The 18,719-nt window shown below is 39.2% G+C and overlaps 1 protein-coding gene across 5 annotated transcripts in view; it reads left to right on the top strand.

The window, feature by feature from the left end:
- Positions 1–18,719, top strand: part of LOC124777272 (nascent polypeptide-associated complex subunit alpha, muscle-specific form) — a 105,911-nt gene that overhangs the window by 61,590 nt on the left and 25,602 nt on the right. For all 5 annotated transcript variants that reach the window (XR_007015704.1, XR_007015705.1, XM_047252604.1 and 2 more), the window contains exons 9-10: positions 5,251–5,433; positions 18,119–18,262. Coding sequence is in view for 3 of the 5 variants with exons in the window: in XM_047252604.1 (XP_047108560.1) it covers positions 5,251–5,433; positions 18,119–18,262 (327 nt within the window). In the remaining 2 variants the exon portion in view is untranslated. The remainder of the gene's footprint in view (positions 1–5,250; positions 5,434–18,118; positions 18,263–18,719) is intronic.

Genomic DNA, 18,719 nt, shown 5'->3' with positions numbered 1-18,719 from the left:
TAAAAACCTGTATCAAATGTCTTTACTTTCGGATATAATCTTACTGCATTCGGTTTACTTGTACATTCAAAATTTAACACACTCTCTTTCATAGAAGGATGTACTAGCTGTTTCGTAGTAAGGGTAATGCAGTCATAAAATGACAAAATGTTGTGGTGCTTCTGTATATATAAACAGTGCAGTAACATCAGAACAGTCCCAGCACCTATTCTGATTCTCCAAGAAGAGCATAGAAGTCAATGATATTTGATGACTTTTACAAAAAGCTAGAACGTAGAATTGTATTGCTTTAATATGACAGGATAGTATCCGATGTCTAGAGAAATACAGGGAAATGTCTGTGATAAAATTGATTATACTGGCCAATCACTTCAATGCACTGTCTTCTCTGCCCACTTGGTTTTTAATTCAGAAACTTTAATGATGGACGAAGTTTGTAATACAAGACAGGGAATTGCAGTAATAAGAATGAGGTTTTTGTGCACCAAACATGTATTGTGTGCTGAGAATAATAGGCTTACAGCAAATTTAGATAAAACTTGGGTTTCACAAAACCTTTCGAACGTATATTTCGCTCAACTTCAGTGAAAATCTTGGCTTCAAAATAACCAGAATTACTTTTGCGTAGCATGTATTGGCATTTTGAGTGATGGTCGCAATGACGAAGGATATGTATTAGCAGCCAGTAAAATATTTTGAAGTGAGGAATATTCTCTGTCACATTAAAGCGAGCCGTCCGAACAAAACTCTTGGCGACGGCCTATGACGACTCGCGTACTGCTGCGCACAGAATATCGCAGAAGTAATTTGCCTTTGTACGTGATATGATACAATAATGATGTCTGAAATGTTACCAAAATGATTTTGTAGTTTTCTTAACAGCTTTCTCGCAGGAAGTTTCATTGCAGTCCTACAGAACAAAAATTCATCAGTGACTACATTTTTCGCTATGCTGTCGGCACAGTTTCACACCTCTTATAATATTCTATTTTTTACCTCAAAATACTTCCATGTTTCAAAAAAAAAGCGCTGGCAGGTCGATAGACACACAAACATACACACAAAATTCAAGCTTTCGCAACAAACTGTTGCCTCATCAGGAAAGAGGGAAGGAGAGGGGAAGACGAAAGGAAGTGGGTTTTAAGGGAGAGGGTAAGGAGTCATTCCAATCTCGGGAGCGGAAAGACTTACCTTAGGGGGAAAAAAGGACAGGTATACACACGCACATATCCATCCACACATACAGACACAAGCAGACACATGTGTGGATGGATATGTGCGAGTGTATACCTGTCCTTTTTTCCCCCTAAGGTAAGTCTTTCCGCTCCCGGGATTGGAATGACTCCTTACCCTCTCCCTTAAAACCCACTTCCTTTCGTCTTCCCCTCTCCTTCCCTCTTTCCTGATGAGGCAACAGTTTGTTGCGAAAGCTTGAATTTTGTGTGTATGTTTGTGTTTGTTTGTGTGTCTATCGACCTGCCAGCGCTTTTGTTCGGTAAGTCACCTCATCTTTGTTTTTATATATATATTTATATATATATATATAATAAAGGGAAACATTCCACGTAGGAAAAATATATCTAAAAACAAAGATGATGTGACTTACCAAATGAAAGTGCTGGCAGGTCGACAGACACACAAACATACACACAAAATTCAAGCTTTTGCAACAAACTGTTGCCTCATCAGGAAAGAGGGAAGGAGAGGGAAAGACGAAAGGATGTGGGTTTTAAGGGAGAGGGTAAGGAGTCATTCCAATCCCGGGAGCGGAAAGACTTACCTTAGGGGGGAAAAAAGGAAGGGTATACACTCGCACACACACACATATCCATCTGCATATGTGTGGATGGATATGTGTGTGTGTGCGAGTGTATACCCGTCCTTTTTTCCTTTTAGCCCCCTAAGGTAAGTCTTTCCACTCCCGGGATTGGAATGACTCCTTACCCTCTCCCTTAAAACCCACATCCTTTCGTCTTTCCCTCTCCTTCCCTCTTTCCTGACGAGGCAACAGTTTGTTGCGAAAGCTTGAATTTTGTGTGTATGTTTGTGTTTGTTTGTGTGTCTGTCGACCTGCCAGCACTTTCATTTGGTAAGTCACATCGTCTTTGTATATATATATATATATACACACACACCAATCACATTAGTGATTCAGTTACTACCACAGGTTGAAGTAAAAAATTATTTTCCTCCAAAATTTCTTGTAATGTTAGTTTTTGTTTTTTTTTTTTTTTTTTTTTTCCTAGTAGCTAGTGACAATTTTCTTTTGGGAAGTACTCCATCATATTCTAGACTAAAAATAGAGTTGCCTGGTAATTATTTTTTTTTTTTTTTTAATTTTTATGAACATTTGAAATTATCACTATAAAATACTGTAAGACGGCGAGATGACCTTGAAGCCCTGTTTTCATGCCAGTCACTATAGTTATCCTGTTGTTTAATTTGATTTTGGAGACTGGTTGAGTTTGTTGATAGCTGATATTTAGCAGTACCCTTGTGTTGCATAATACAAATACCATATAGTTGGTAACACTCTACGTAGTGACATGCATTCAACCTACTTTTTGACACAGCAACAGTGTATCAGTTACTTGTGACATTGTAAATGTGTGCCATATTGTGACTCACACCATGACATCTGCCTTTCACAGCCGGTGTGCCAGCTTAACATACATTTATGAGGTATGCTTACAGTTAATTTCTCAACTGAACACATCTGTGCGAGGTGCCTAGAGGCATGCTGAGATAGTGCCTATTATAGACAGATATCAGAGTCAGAGTCCCAATCTGGTGACCAGATCTAACTTGTCACATTTAAGCACTTTGCATAGTGTTACTATACCAATTATGAAAGTTTACAACAGTTTAAAAAGTTTCATTTCATCATCAAAACATTTGCGGCAGACCGTCACGAATTTTGTATATATTTCTATATAACAGAATCTGGATAACGAAGAGACTGACAGTGGAGCACAGTTGAGTGTGGAGGGGGCGGGAGGGCGATGTTGGTTAACTGATGCGTGTGCACACAGCATGGCTGTAGTAGTAGCAGCAGCAGCAACAGCTGTGTGGTTCCATACTATCTCCTCATGCTGTCGTGTAATGTGCATTATTGAGTTTGCTTTACAGGATTGTAATATACTGGTAGCTTAACAAAAGCACTCCTTTGTATAAAATGATACTGCGCGCCTATTATTTGTATATCTCAATAAAAACTGGGTTTCACGATAATGAGAATGAGTCGTGATCAGCTGACGTAATCGAAATGAAAGGGGTGCTAAAATGGGTTTGAATTGTTCGTGTAACTCAAATGACTAACAACATTAAAATAATACAAACTGCGTAAGTACTTATCTAAAACTTTAATATGTGTGTAGTCCATTATACTCGTGCAAGGAGGTATTCCTTAATCTGAAAATGTGATTAATAGTGGAAAAGGGGTAGACTCTAAAAAAAATTATGCAAAAAGGAAGGTGAGTTATGGCAAAGGGTAAATGCCATTTAGTTTAGAGTCACTTTCTTCCTCGACACTGTCGTTATCTGTGTTCTGTTCAATGGATGAGTCACTGCAATTGTACAAAGGGTGTAAATATATTTTCAATATTCTTTCTCCACTCACTCCACATTTCCATACTTGTTTAACAACTGTTTCTGTGTGGCGTGCTAAATTACTCCACTTCTCTGGATTTATTTGTGCTAGTACTTCCTCTATCAGTTTTTGAATTTCTGCCACATAGCTTAAGAATTCTGTGACCTTGTTCTTTAGCCACTTCGTCAACAACACACTGTTGAAATTCTGGTTTATTTTTGCACAAATTGTCCTGAACTTTGACATTATAGCATTTCAGCCATTCAACAATGTTGGCTTTTTTGTTGCTATCATCACTGCTTTATCTCTAACAACTGAATGGTATGGGGGATTGTCCATTATAATGACAGATGGCTGAAGTTTTCCAATATCTCCCCTTGAACCACATGAAATTATCATGGTTCGTCTCCTCATTGTAGTCATTTGTTTTGCTTGATTTGAAAAAAGTAGGCAGTTCGGTACGAAACCAGATGAAAATCCAGCACACAAGACAATAATCATTGCACCCTTTCCGACAGTAACAGCAAAACTTCCAAATAGGCTATTATCTGTCCAGTCTCTCCTGACAAAATGACTGGCATGTATCCATATTTAGTCAAGCCGCACAATGTCTTCAAATGGAACTTTAACAATGTGTGTGTGTGTGCGTGCGTGCGTGCGTGCGTGCGCGCGTGCAGGAGAGGGGAGGGGGGGCGGCACTTACCACAAAGCAAGAGCTCTGACAAGCATTAACCCCTTAATGATTTTGTGGAGGAAAGAAATTGAAAATTATGTCATTGTAGAAGTACCCGAAACTCTCAAGAGGAGAAGATGGCCCATATCAGAAGCGTTTGTTGTCTTGTGTAGAGTCTGTACCTATCGGCACTGGCACTTGAAAACAGTTACCCTTTCACTTATTAGAGTCGCAATGGTATGCAAATTCGCAATGCCTGGCATTAAGGGATTAACAAAGGAGTCTTGCTGATGCTGAATAATCTTACCTCATGAAGAGTAACAGACAATCTTTTAATAGTTGGATGTTCAGTCTCTTGTAATATCCAGGTATGTGGCTGAGAACAGCAACTTGTTGAAGAGAGTCTAAGTTTGTTACTTGTTGTGTTGTGCTCTTTTTACTAGGTGTCCTTTTCTGCAGAGTATTTTTTCTCACAAATTTTGATGTCAGGGTTTTTATGTTTCTTCAAAGCATCTGCAGTCCTTTTGATGACATTTGTTAGAGGCAATAGTCCCTCCTTCTCAAAATACTCTGTACCAAGTGCGCACACTCCCATATCTGACCATACAAAACATGAGCAGATCTCTGAATTTTCCATTCAACAATCTCACTTTTTTGCACATTTCTGCTGCAAGCTTCAGACGTTTTGCAGTGCAAAATGAATTTTCTGCACAGAGAAACAGAGCACACAACAAAACGGATCATAACTTTTTAGGCCATGAGCCACAAGTGTCATCTGCAATTGGATATTAGCGATAGCAGAGATATTTAACAGTGATAAAAGGAACAAAAGGTGCAACCAAGCACATTCTCTTATTAGCTGTTGCTATGGTTGTGGCAAACAGCTAACCGTCTATCACTTTGTTATTCTGATCCATATATAACAGTTTTTTAATTGAAATTGCTATTTAAATCTGCTGTTTGTATCATGAACTTTGTATCTGTACAGGCAAAACGATCACATTCAGTTGATGGAAGTGTTGCTGTAGCTGGAATGACACCAGTTGGTAAGGATGATAGTTGCTACGAGGTGTGGACACATGAAGAATGTGCGGTATGGGCAGCTGGTGTACATTTAGTGGGTACACGTATTGTTGGACTGCAGGAAGCTGTTTGGGGTGCTGTACGCACTGTAAGTATTGACATGGCTAGTGAAATCTTGTGTGTTTTGTTTTGCTAGTAACAAGATTGTTAAATGTTCCGAGAAGTACTTATAATTTTTCAGTTTAACCAAATCCTTTTAATTGCAGTGCAAAAAGAGTTTTTATTCACACAATCATATTCTATAAATTAATAAAATTGTTTCAAAAGTCGACGTGAAGGACAGGGCAAGTTGTTGAGACATGTCTTAGTGAATTAACACCACGAGCAATATGGGAGGGAGGTGTGGTACGTTTAGTGTGACTTTCAATGTATGTTAACCCTTTTAAGGGCAAATACAGAGCGAGCTAAACAGGGCTTTACAACTTCGGAATAATTTGGAAATTTATTGCGATAACGTACCAAATCGGTAGATGCATCATTTTGGTTCAGTATGACTGCCATTTCTGACGTGGCACACACCCCACTGGTAATCGGTTTCTTCCTGCACTCATTGCAGCAAATGGGTATTATTTCTGCATTGGCAGCGGGGATTCGATTTTTCAGGTGGGCGCATGGGGTCTGAACATACACACAGTCTTTAAAGAGACTCGAAAGAAAAAAAATACAGTTGCATCAAGTCTGGGGAGAGAGGTGGCCATGCGATTGGCCCTTCACGGCCAGTCAACCAACCTGGGAAGCAATTATTCAGGAAACCTCTAACTTCCATGAGGAAATGAGGTGGTGCACTATCTCACTAATGGTAAATCATCCCATCTCGGTCATATTCATTGATCTATGAAATTAAAAAGGTTTCAGGCATATTGTCAACTCGAGGGAAACATGGTGATTTATCATGTTTGCTGTGAACAACACTTCGGAACAAATTTCTTGTGCCAGGAGTAAATTGTAGGCCTGCTTTGGAGGTTCTTCAGCATATTCAGTGTGAAATTTACACTGAACAGTGTTGCAGAGTTAGTTTCATGAAACCAAGACACACAGCAAGCATGCACCATACCAGTGTAAGTAGCCATTTTTAACTGTGCAATATGCTGGTGGACCTGTTGATGGAATGGGATACGATGCGATACGTGAATCAAACCTGAGTGATACATCTACTTATTCTGTAAGTTATCTCAAAGAATTTCTATGTTATTCCAAAGTTGTAAAGTCCGTTTTGACTCACTCTGTATCAGCTAATCATGACATTCGTAAAAGGTCAATTGCAGTCTAATTCTGACATTAGTCACACCATTACCCTGCACCATCTCTCTGCATATTGAGTAAAAATTTAGTGTCATTGTGTGCTGAACATAATTGTAGTTTAAAGTAATGTATATTTTCTTGTTGTCATTGTCAATGCAAAATATTAATCTTTATAATTTTAATACATCTCTTGGTATGTTTGTGTCTGAACAGTATTATGGTTATGTCAAGAAGGTTCATGTTTTCAGAACTGATGATAATGTGAAAAATGATTTGACTGAAAGTGATACAGATTTTAAGTGTTGGGAATAAAATTAACAAAATGAAAGTAGGCAGTGTGAGGGCAGGAGCTGAGTGACAAAGCCCATATGGGAAATATGTGAACTGTACTAAGCTAAAGTCAGTGCTGATGAACAACAGCTAGACATTGATAATTACTAATTTGAAGCTACCAGATGGTATGCGGTTTGAGTGAGGAGCACAGTGACCCGTTGGCTCAAAGAGGTAGATAAAGAAGTGAAGGCTAATTGGCTGGAATTTTTATAGAGATAAAAATATTGTGGCTATGAAACTTTAATAGAACGATGAAGATAACTTTTCAGGTCTGCTGTACTAATAACACAATGTCAAAAAATGTCCCAAGTCAGAAAGATGTCTGACCAGCTATGCCAAGAAGCTCTACTAGATGACTATAAATGCATCGCATTCTAAGTCCTGCAGGAGAGGAGCCAATATGCAAGAGCAACACACTCAGCATCCAAGGCAGAGTCAAGAGCACCTCCCTGTATTTGCAGTCAGTATGTTGTAACTGATGCTACATATGACATGTGTCCAACATGTTGCCATGAATCCACTTGTTTGTGACACATACTGTAACCATTCTTACTATGACACCTGTCACCTGCACTACTGGACAAGGGACGACTGCCTCCCCTCCTCGTCTTCTAAGTTGGTTATCTTTCTCTTAGTGCAAGTAGACTTGACATGCTCCTCACTCACTTGATCTTATGTGCCCTTGGGCAGCTCCAAATTTATCATTATAATGAGTGTCTAGCAAACTTCGTTGACTATCATTGACTTCAACTAAGCACTGTTCACATATTACGCAAATGGGCTCTATTTGCTCCCTAGTTCTGCTCTATACACGTGGGTAGTCTTCATGACTATGACGTCATGTTTTCAACTGCCTCCAGCTGCAGTGTTCAAACAGTTGATTCATAGCTGTTCGGTGAATGCGTGTCCAGGATTAAGTAATAAAGCATTAAGCAGTGAATAATGATGAAGATATTTCTGTCCTATGGGGATTACATACAATTTAGACATCCCAAAGATATAGGAAAAACAAAAAAGATTTGACATTAGACATGGGAGTTAGACCATTAGTAAATGCTTTAAATGGCAGTTGTCTTCTACTCATTGAGATGTATTACAACAGGACTGATGTAAGTTTATATTCATTATTACAAATAACCAATCCCTTGGAGTGCTGAAATTAACCCCTGGTGCTGATGTTAATTAGTGCGGTTGAATTTCTGGTATCGTCTAAGAAACATGTGAAGTGTAAGCCTGAGATTGGATTGAAAATAATCATAGTGGAGCTCTGTGTACTGATTAATGTAATCTGTGCATCCATACTTTCTAAGTTCGTGGTCAGTTGCAAAGAATGGAAACAATTGCATTGACAAACAACGATTTGCCCATTTTGTCCATATGGTGCACATTTTTCTTGATGGTTGGGGCAACTGAATCTGTGATTCAGTTCAAAACATAATGGAAACAAATAGGGAGGATGGCATTGTGGGGAGGCAGTATAACTGCCATTGTTACAATTTGACATGAGCTACTAATGTGGAATCTCACTTATGGAGGCATACAGCTTGCGAGATTTCAAATAATTGTACTATATGTAACACCTCCTGTGTAAGTTGCTGAACTTTTAATGCCCCACTACATGCCTGATGAAGTTTCCAGCAATAAATCATTACATATCAAATGAATGATTTAGCAGTTATTTTTGACATGTTGTGTTATTAAAATTTAGTTTAAATATGACAATGGAAAGTCCTGATGGAATGTAAATAATTGAGGGTAAAGGTAACAATTCATTGAGCTGTTATGTTATCGAAAGGGCACATAAACAAGAGAGAACGTTGTTAGGTTTCTAATGAATCCTTGTTCTTCCACCTGGAGACAGGGTTCAACTGAATGATGTGCCATGCAGTATCTACTGACAAGAACTCTGTTGCAGTTGAACACCTTAAAGACCAGTTAAAACTTTTATTGTGTCATTGTGGAGCTGTCCTCGCACAGTGGATGACCTCAGAAGAGCTGCCATCAAAGACTGAGACAAGCTTGAGCAGCAGTGTGTCTACCACCTTGTAGGCAGCATGCCAAGGAGGTTCCAAGAATACTAAAATTCAATGAATGAATGTTTGTTAGAAGCAGATTTTGCTTTCAAAGATTTGCACTTTCGAACAGAATGTGTTTATTTTGGTTATTGTTTTGTTTTTGACTGTGAAGTCATCTCTTCAGTTTCATAAGGCTTATTCTTTCATTCCCTGCCCACATTGAATCTAAGACCACACTCGGTTGAAGATATCAAGGAGGTTCAAATTTTGTGGTTTGATTTATTTTTCTTGTTTCGATTTCAGAAACATGTTAATGTTTATATGATACAGTTCTAATTAATACACTTTAATATGTATTTTACATGTATTACATATTTGTTGGTAGGTCCATGTACATGTGCAAGCTGTCCTACAGTAGTATACATAACCCTAATCAGTGGATCTTTTATATCCTGGTTTCTTAGCTCATGCCACTGACATTTGCTGATAACTCTTATAAAGTTGGATAGTTATATGAGTGTGATAATCAGCATATACATTTGGATAACTTGTGAAACATATCACTGTTGGCAAATACACAATTCTCAAATTTATATGCTAATTACCACAACCATGTAATTACACCATTATATAAATGTTATCAACAAATGTCATTGGCATTTGCTAAGAAACCAGTACATACGTTGATAGCCAAAACATTATGACCATTGCCCACTGTGATGTTTGATGTCACCTGGTGGCATTGCGGGCGCGTGACACAGTAAGAAGTGTATGTAAGTGGAGCAGACACAGACAGGGGATCACTCTAGCGAAGATATGGACTGAAAATAGGAAAATCCATTGAGACAAGCAACTTCGACAAAAGGCAGATTATTCTTTCCCAAGCATGTGAATGAGTATCTCGAAAACAGTGAAACTGTTCTAATGTTCACGTGCTACTGTCGTGAGCATCTACAGACTGGTAGAAGGGTAGTGGAACTACTATTAGGTATTAAATGGTTGGATGTCCACGTCTCTTTTACAGAATGTGCAATTCAGAGGCTCGTCTACCTAGTACGGTAGGGTAGACGGCAATATCTGCTGAAGGAACGCAATGCTGGTGCATGCACAAGTGTTTCAGAGCACACCGTCCATTGTACATTGTTTCTGCATTAGACCACCCCTACATGTTCACATGTTTACCCAATGACATCATCAGTACCCAACGACATCATCAGTTACAATTGTAGCGGCCGTAGAACCATCAGGATTCAACTGTCGGATCAATGGAAATGTGTCGGCTCTTTGGGTGAATCACATTTTTCCTACACTAGGTTGATAGTCTTCCCCACAAACATGGTCATCAAGGTGAACAGCAGCTTGAAACGTGCATCTCGCCATGGATGCAGGCTGATGGGACCAGTTTTATGCTATGGGAGACATTCTCTTGCACTTGCATGGGACCTGTGGTATTAATTGAAGACACACTGACAGCTGCAAACCAACTGCATCCCTTCCCCGATGGCAATGTGTTCTTTCAGCAGCATAATTCTCCATGTCTTATTGCCAGAACTGTGCGACTTTGTTTTTGAGGAGCATTATAATGAGCTCCCTTTGATGTCTCAGTGGCCAAATTTGCCTGATTAAAATCCTGTGGACTCCATCTGGGTCGCTATTGGGCGCCATCACCGCATAATCAAGTCAGTGGCTCATTATTCACACAAATTACACAGCCTGTGCACAGACATCTTAATGCTACATTCTTCCACAAACCCACCAACCAACTGTCGAATCCCTGATGTATTTCGATCCAAAGATAGAGAAACAAGCTATTAAGAAAGTGATCGTAATGTTTTGGCTCATCAGGGTATATTATGCTGCTGCTGATGGGTATGTGTGCCATCATCTTTGGGATGTAAAAGTCATAGTACTTCAAATATAAACTGATGAATAAAAAATTATGACTACCAGTCAAAGAACGTGTTGGTCCATGTTCGGAAGTTGTGCTTCTGCATGGCATGGATTCAACAAGTCCTTGGTAGGTTTCCAGAGGTGTTTGGCATCAGATGTTGTTGCATTGGTTACACAATTTCCATATATTACCTGCCAGTGGTTTGTAGGCTCGGAGCTGGCACCTGTTAACTCCCAGATGTGTTCCAGCGGGTTTATATCAAGCGAATTAGGTGTTTCACAGGTGCTTGAGAGAGATGATCTTTTTGTCAAAGTCGCTTAAGTCAGTGGATTTCCACACTTGACCCCATATCATCGCTATACTATTTCATTCATCTGTGCTCCACTGACCTATTTCCCTTACTGCGTGTCATAACCCCACAATGCCACCAGATGGCATTTAGTCTTGTGGTGGGCACTGGTCTTCATATTTTGGCCCATCAATGCACTTATCTGGCCAATAATATTTGTAGCCTGACTAATGACATTTTAGTTATCAGTGGATATTATGAGCTTATATATTTGTATGTGTGTGTATGCAGGACCTTTCATAAATAATAAAGGTTGATTGTGCTGAAAAGGATTCTTTAGAATGAATGTTGAATAAAAGTGAAGAACTGTGCATTGTGATGGGTTTATTAAGGTTTGATTTATTTGATATTGAGTGTGACTCATGGACCACCTCATTGATGAATGTGACTCATTAACTGCCTCGTTGATGAATGTGACTCATTAACTGCCTCGTTGATGTGTCAAGCTCATAAATACTTATACATGTTTGTATTGAGTCAATATAATGGAAGGAAACATTCCACGTGGGAAAAATTATATATAAAAACAAAGATGAGGTGACTTACCGAACAAAAGCGCTGGCAGGTCGATAGACACACAAACAAACACAAACATACACACAAGATTCAAGCTTTCGCAACAAACTGTTGCCTCATCAGGAAAGAGGGAAGGAGAGGGGAAGACGAAAGGAAGTGGGTTTTAAGGGAGAGGGTAAGGAGTCATTCCAATCCCGGGAGCGGAAAGACTTACCTTAGGGGGAAAAAAGGACAGGTATACACTCGCACACACACACATATCTATCCACACATACAGACACAAGCAGACATATTTAAAGACAAAGAGTTTGGGCAGAGATGTCAGTCGAGGCAGAAGTGTAGAGGCAAAGAAGTTGTTGAAAGACAGGTGAGGTATGAGTGGCGGCAACTTGAAATTAGCGGAGATTGAGGCCTGGCGGATGACGAGAAGAGAGGATATACTGAAGGGCAAGTTCCCATCTCCGGAGTTCGGATAGGTTGGTGTTGGTGGGAAGTATCCAGATAACCCGGACGGTGTAACACTGAGCCAAGATGTGCTGGCTGTGCACCAAGGCATGTTTAGCCACAGGGTGATCCTCATTACCAACAAACACTGTCTGCCTGTTGTATTGAGTCATATTGATATCTTCTTTTTCTGACTCCCAGTTTGTCATCCAGGTCAAATTCACATTTTGATGCTGCATGCAGTTGTTACATTCTCATACCAAAGTTCTCTGCTGATACAGTCTGTGCTGCACAAGTTTGAAATCACTTTACTCTTGTCTGTTGGTATTAGAATGCTAGTGAAGTTTTATTTGGAGTTAAATAAATATTGACATATTTTATTTATATTTCATAAAGTTAAACGACAGTGATGGCTCTAGAATTATGTTAAAGAACATATGTAATTATGCTGCTTAAGAAAATCTATGCTTAAAATTTTTATGTTTATGTACTCCTTATCTTCATATTGTGGAATTCCCAGAGAACTGTTTTCAGGATTGCCAATAACATGATCTCATTGGTAGTCTTGAGTTCTCAAGACTGGTTTCAACATAATGATGCCCCCTTAACCCTACAAGTGTGGGCAATTGTCTGATTTTTCTGTACAGAATTGCAGGACTTTTTGTTTGATAACTGGAACAGTCATAAGAAAAGGATTAAAGAAATGTAACAAGAATACCAAAAAAATAACTTCTTGATAATTTTTCTGAGTGTGGTATGTCTTCAAGCAAAGTTTCACATGGAGATAGCAGAAATGGTTATTAAGTTACTGGCATGAGAAGGTATATTTGTAAGTATATGGCTGAGATTTCAGTATGTGTAAAATGTGACTCGTGGTGTTCAAGAGCAAAAGGAAAAGATTCAATGGGAAAATAGCAACTTCCAGCATGCAAACAGCCCAAAAATTTCGTCCAATGTGGTAACAGCAGGCCCCATGAAATTGTCTGGAAAGGGCGGAATGCACATATCCGTTTCGCCTGTGGCTGGAGGGTTAAGCCTGGCACTGAACAGTTAGAAGAGTGTTCTTGACTGGCTTAGTTTTTCTACCCTTACAATGACTCCACTGTTTGAGAGTTCCTGCCTTCCCTTGTGTGCCAACAAATCAGTTGTCTCAGGCCGAGGCTGAAGTTTTAATTTAATGAGGGTGGTGGTTTGGAAGAGGAGTAGGGGGTAAGATTCCTTCCACAACCAACCAGTTTGTTTTCTGTCACTTCCGTACGTCAGTTCAGATGAATATGTGATTTCTTCAAAAATTTCACGGTATTTTTCGTGTCTCATTCGTACCCAATCTTAACTTTTGTTCCAACTTCTGATGTAAACGCTGATCGTCTTCCATTGTCCTAAAGAACTGTGACTGATAGCCAGAAATAAATTTTTTTGTAGATTGTTCCTACCCTGACATTTCTAATATTATCATTTCTTTTTGATGTTCTTTGTTATGTACCATATTTACCTGACTCGACACGTTTTTTTCCCCAAATTCTTTTGAAAAATAAAGAGTAATCTTATGTTTGCAGATTACAAGATTAAAATATTGTTCCTGAGGTCAACATTTTTATGTTGTGTAATAGGTTAATATAGTTGTTGTCTCCAATGTGCAAATGAATCTTTGGCAATTGAGATAACGCTAAGATTTAATTTGAAGAATTCGAAAGCTGGATTAGGTGGACCAGCTTGAGCAACCCCTAGGATGAACATGAGGAGGGGACTGCAGCACAAGGGCAACAAATTTCGTCATGCTTGCAACCATGGGAATGTATACTTTGTACCTTGACTTTATATGAACATGTACCGTGCTCACCTGAATCCAGTTGTAGTTCAAACTGAACTGACTTCAAGACTGAACAAACACTCAAAAGTAGTATAAGTTTGTACAGGAAAAAATTAATTCTAACAAAAATATTTTTGTACAGAACACTGGGAAGTGCAGCACAACAGAAGAAACATGAGCTTCCACAATGGCACTTACATAGCTACTGCTTTACAGCACTGTTGATTTTTAGGTTGGCAACGGTGTTAACCCAAAGGGTATAATTTCTACCAATTTAACTGTAAGGAGCCAGAGAACAATGTATTGTTGTCATTAAATTTGGTGATAGTGCTGTACGAACTGTAAATTTTAACACTCAATAATGGATGTAAATCACAGCCCTTACTCTTTAAAGGAATGTTGATCTAAAAATTCACAATTGGTTCACACAGACAGCATGGTTCAAACAGACAGCACGATGTTGATCATAGATTAAAAGTCATTCATGAAGTGGAAACCATAAACATTTGTGCAGCAGGAAACAAATTTGGCGTTAACAGAAGTGAATGTTCGTAGGTGGTATCAGATGAAGAATAAATTAAAAAAACACCTTTTCTATATGCGAAGTGTTCAGGGAACTGGACAAGAAACACAATGAAAGCTTCCTGATTGGTTGAGAAATTATTCTAATGAAGCCTCTAAGAGCTACAGAAGAATTTTCCAACTGCATACGCCATGGAATCCAAAGCAAATACTGGTTAGCATCTGAGGATGAAGAAGATGGTGGAACTTACGTTACATTGCAGAATACTACAGCAATATTAGAGAAGGAAAGTTGCTGTTCACCATATAGCAGATATGCTGGGTCAAAGATTGGCGCAACAAAAAGATTCTCATAATTATAGCTTTTGGCTATTGAGGTCTTTGTCAATACACATACACACACACACACACACACACACACACACACACAAACATGCGCGCGCAACTTGCGAACACACACAAGACTGCAAGCTTTTGGCTATTGAGGTCTTTGTCAACACACACACACACACACACACACACACACACACACACGCGCAACTTGCGCACACACACACACAAGACTGCAGTCTCAGGCGAGTGTGTGTGGTTCCAGTCACCTGAGACTGCAGTCGTGAATGCGAGTTGCGTGCCTGTGTGTGTGTGTGTGTGTGTGTGTGTGTGTGTGTGTGTGTGTGTGTTTTATTGACAGAGACATTAATGGCCCAAAAGCTATAATAGTGACAATCTTTTTCTTGTGTCTCTCTGCGACTCAGCCTCTCAGCTATATGGTGAGTAGCAACTTTCCTTCTCTAGTATTGTTACAGTCCTCCTTGGTTTTTCCATTGCAGAATACTACTGCCTCAATGTCTTCCCACGGTATTTGATGAAAAGTACTTTGCATATTAGCATTGTATAAACAGTCTAAGAAAACAACACAAGTATCTGCTAGGCTATATTGGCAATACCGATCAGACACCTGTTTACTTCGATTACCATCAGTTGTTATTATCGACATGAAGACTAGGACAACACTGGGGGTGCTGGCAGGTGGAAGTAAGTTCATTCCCTCTGCACCCATTTGTGACTCTTCATATGAAAATCATACCAAAAGAAAAACTGCCTGTAGAGCTTATTTAAAGGTGGCAACAAAGGAAATGGATGATAAAATGACCCAACGCTAGATTGGTTGAAGGTTGTTTGGAACAGAATACCAGGCCCTTTGCTTAACAAAAGGAAAATGTTGGTGCTATTTTCGTTCAAGGGACACTACAACAATAAAGTTACATTTGTGGTATCAAACAACATATACCTTGTAATTCCTGGTGGCATCCATGGTCTCGCAACTTCAGGTAGTGGATATTGTTGTGAATAGACCTTTTAAAGCTCACATGGCAACTTAACAGTAAGTGGATTCGTTGAGGAGACTATACCCTACTTCCGGGGGGGAGGGGAGGGGGGAGGTTGAAGAAACTCTTAATATCTATGTAGTACCGGTCGATTCTTACTGCCTGCAGCAAAATCGCAACTGAATCTATAATAAAAGGAATCCAAAAGTGTCGCATATACAGTGCTATGCATGGCTCAGAGGAGAACTTAACACGGGAGGAGATCCAGGAAGGAGGAAATTGCAGCAGGCTTATGAGTCAAGGTGGTGGTGTAAATAGCAGTACCACAGTCTACATTATTTGATAGTTAGTGAAAAAGGAAGTAAAGATAAAAATTAATGTAAACCAATTTTTATTTTATTTGTCCATGTATTACCAAATTGTAGACAGTCAGTATGTGAAGTGAGAGAGAGCCAACTACTCACCTGTAGTGGATTGATTTATGGAGCATAGAAACACACATGGGAAACAGTAGTAACACCCGAGTCTAGACTAGCTCTAATGTTAACTTTTTAGGCAGATACTTTGTCAGTAAAACAGTTTGTTTAGTCAGAATGTGTTAAAGATAAAAATTTCTCATGGAGCATCTTCAAAAAAGGGATAGTCGTATATTAAGAGTCATCTTACATTCATCTTACAGTCAAGTTAATATGGTATGTATAACGCACCTTGTAGAGATGGGTTGTTCGCGAACTAACGGGTCCAAAGGAACGGTTCACCAAGATGAACAGAACGAGTGAGGAACGAATTCTAAGGAACGGTCTTTCATAATTCATTTTGATCGCAGCTTTCTACTTACAGTTCCCAGGAACGGGAAATGGTTGGTCTCGTTCTGGAATGGCACGTCGGCCGATCTCCTTCCAGCCTTGGTCCCGTTTCCGTCTGTCTCAGTCTTGGTCTCACTCTGCTGGACTCGTCCCTCTTCGCGTGGCCACTCGTCACAGTTCCACTGCCGACTGCTCCTAGTTAGTTCAGTATTGAGTTGTTGTTCGTTTTGTTAGCTTCGCACACCCAATCTAGATCTGTTTCAAACCTTTTTTGAACTCTGAACTTCTGGTTCTTTTCGTATCCTATTCAGCGTCCACGACCGGTAATTAAAATGTATTTTATAATTATGTAAACCACATAAAAATTTCATGGTATGTAATACATACATCTTTTCAGGTAACAAAATGGCGTATAAGCTGACTCCACTATTTCGATAAACAGCTGAAGAAATACTTGTAAAAAGGCAAGATTTTTTTTGTTATTACACATGCAAAAAGACATTGGCACGGTACAAACGAGTGGCCATTTTCCGTCTTTTTTTTATCCATGGTGAAAGAGCATGTTCATTGTTACGGAAGGCAGATTGACTTACAAGCGAATGAAACCAGCACTTCATAATCAAGTGTATGGTGTCACATTTTGTAAAGAGAATATGATAACTCCTACAATATTATTTCAGTGGTACAGGATGGCGCACGAAAAATCGGCCCCGAGTACTAGACTGCTCATTGTCGCTTACCAGCCGTCATCTATTGTTTCAAAGTTGTTTGCATTAGCTTGTTATTTCTTCACTGCCTAATTATTACATGTTTATCTCTTCTGTTCATAGCAGTCAACAAATCGTGCGTAATTGGTGAGCAGTCTGTACTAGGGGTCGGTTTTTCGTGCGCCACCTTATATTATTTCAGTGCGATCAGCCACATAACACTACAGTTGGCTAAATGAGATGTTTTGCAGAATCATGAAAATTACAAGTGTGTGAGAATTCTGTTATGAATAAAAATTCTATACTCCAGATGGGAGGCAAGTGCCCCCTCCTAGCGCCTTCCATCCTTCAGTCATCTATGCTACTAATTTTCAGTTTTTCATAAGAACCATATACCAAGCACGATGAACAGTGAACAAGTAAAAATGAATGGTTCACAAAAAAGAACGATCTCCAGTGAACTAGTTCCCAAGGTTGAATGACTTTGCCCATCTTTAGCCCCTTGTGGTACATAACCTGCAGAGACTTCTCACCAGTTGTCTACATCTCAGTCTTCTAGCTACTTTCATTCTTTGCAGCTTTCTTTTCCCCACTCCATTGCAGGACCTTCAGATATGTTTACATTGTATATGCTTAACAGCTCTTTGTCGTGAATACTCTTTTTCCCTAGTGTTGAATTCTAGGAGCTACTTTCATAATAAGTGTTTCTGAAGAGAGATATTGCATAGCTTGGTGAAGTTGTCATATTCATTCAGTTTCTGTTGCAATCCACTTTTGTCACTGCATATTGCGTCTTTGACATTTTTACAGACATGTACCAAATGTGGTGAGGGAGGTGCAAGCTTGGGTTGTGTACGTAGAGGCTGTGACCTGAGGGCTCATTATGGCTGTGCTCAGGACATGAGTTGGTTATTGGAAGAGGAAAATTACGTTGCCAAGTGCACACAGCACAAGGTGAGTCATAAAATCTTCATTATCTTTTTTAAATGTGGTACAGTACTTCATAAAAGTGTTGTTTTTTTTTTATGTGAGGGGAAACATCTTCTAGTGATAAGTTGGTGCCAAAAACTATAGTACTAGTGCATTTGGTGAATGGTTGTAGGTCTTATATCTTTGGGAAGTGGTGTTATTGAACTTCAACTATATCCCTGTACTGTCATCTTTTAGAGTCAAAATTTTTTTCTGGAGTGCATGAGGAATTCTATAGTTAATACAAATTAAAGCCATACTCAGATGAAGCCTGTTTGTGGGTTTGTCTTTCATCACATTTATTAAACAGTGCTTACCACTGCACACAATAAAATATGTATTTAAGCTGTGAAATTACACTGTTTGATATCACTGTTTCACAGTTACCAGACAGTTTACTTTGACTGACTTCTCATTTATATTTAATACAGGATTGAGTGTC

This window comes from Schistocerca piceifrons, chromosome 2 (assembly GCF_021461385.2).
Source record: "Schistocerca piceifrons isolate TAMUIC-IGC-003096 chromosome 2, iqSchPice1.1, whole genome shotgun sequence".
Taxonomy (NCBI): Eukaryota; Metazoa; Arthropoda; class Insecta; order Orthoptera; family Acrididae; genus Schistocerca; species Schistocerca piceifrons.
The sequence above is the reverse complement of the archived record's forward strand: the minus strand, read 5'-3'. Positions and strand labels throughout refer to the sequence as shown.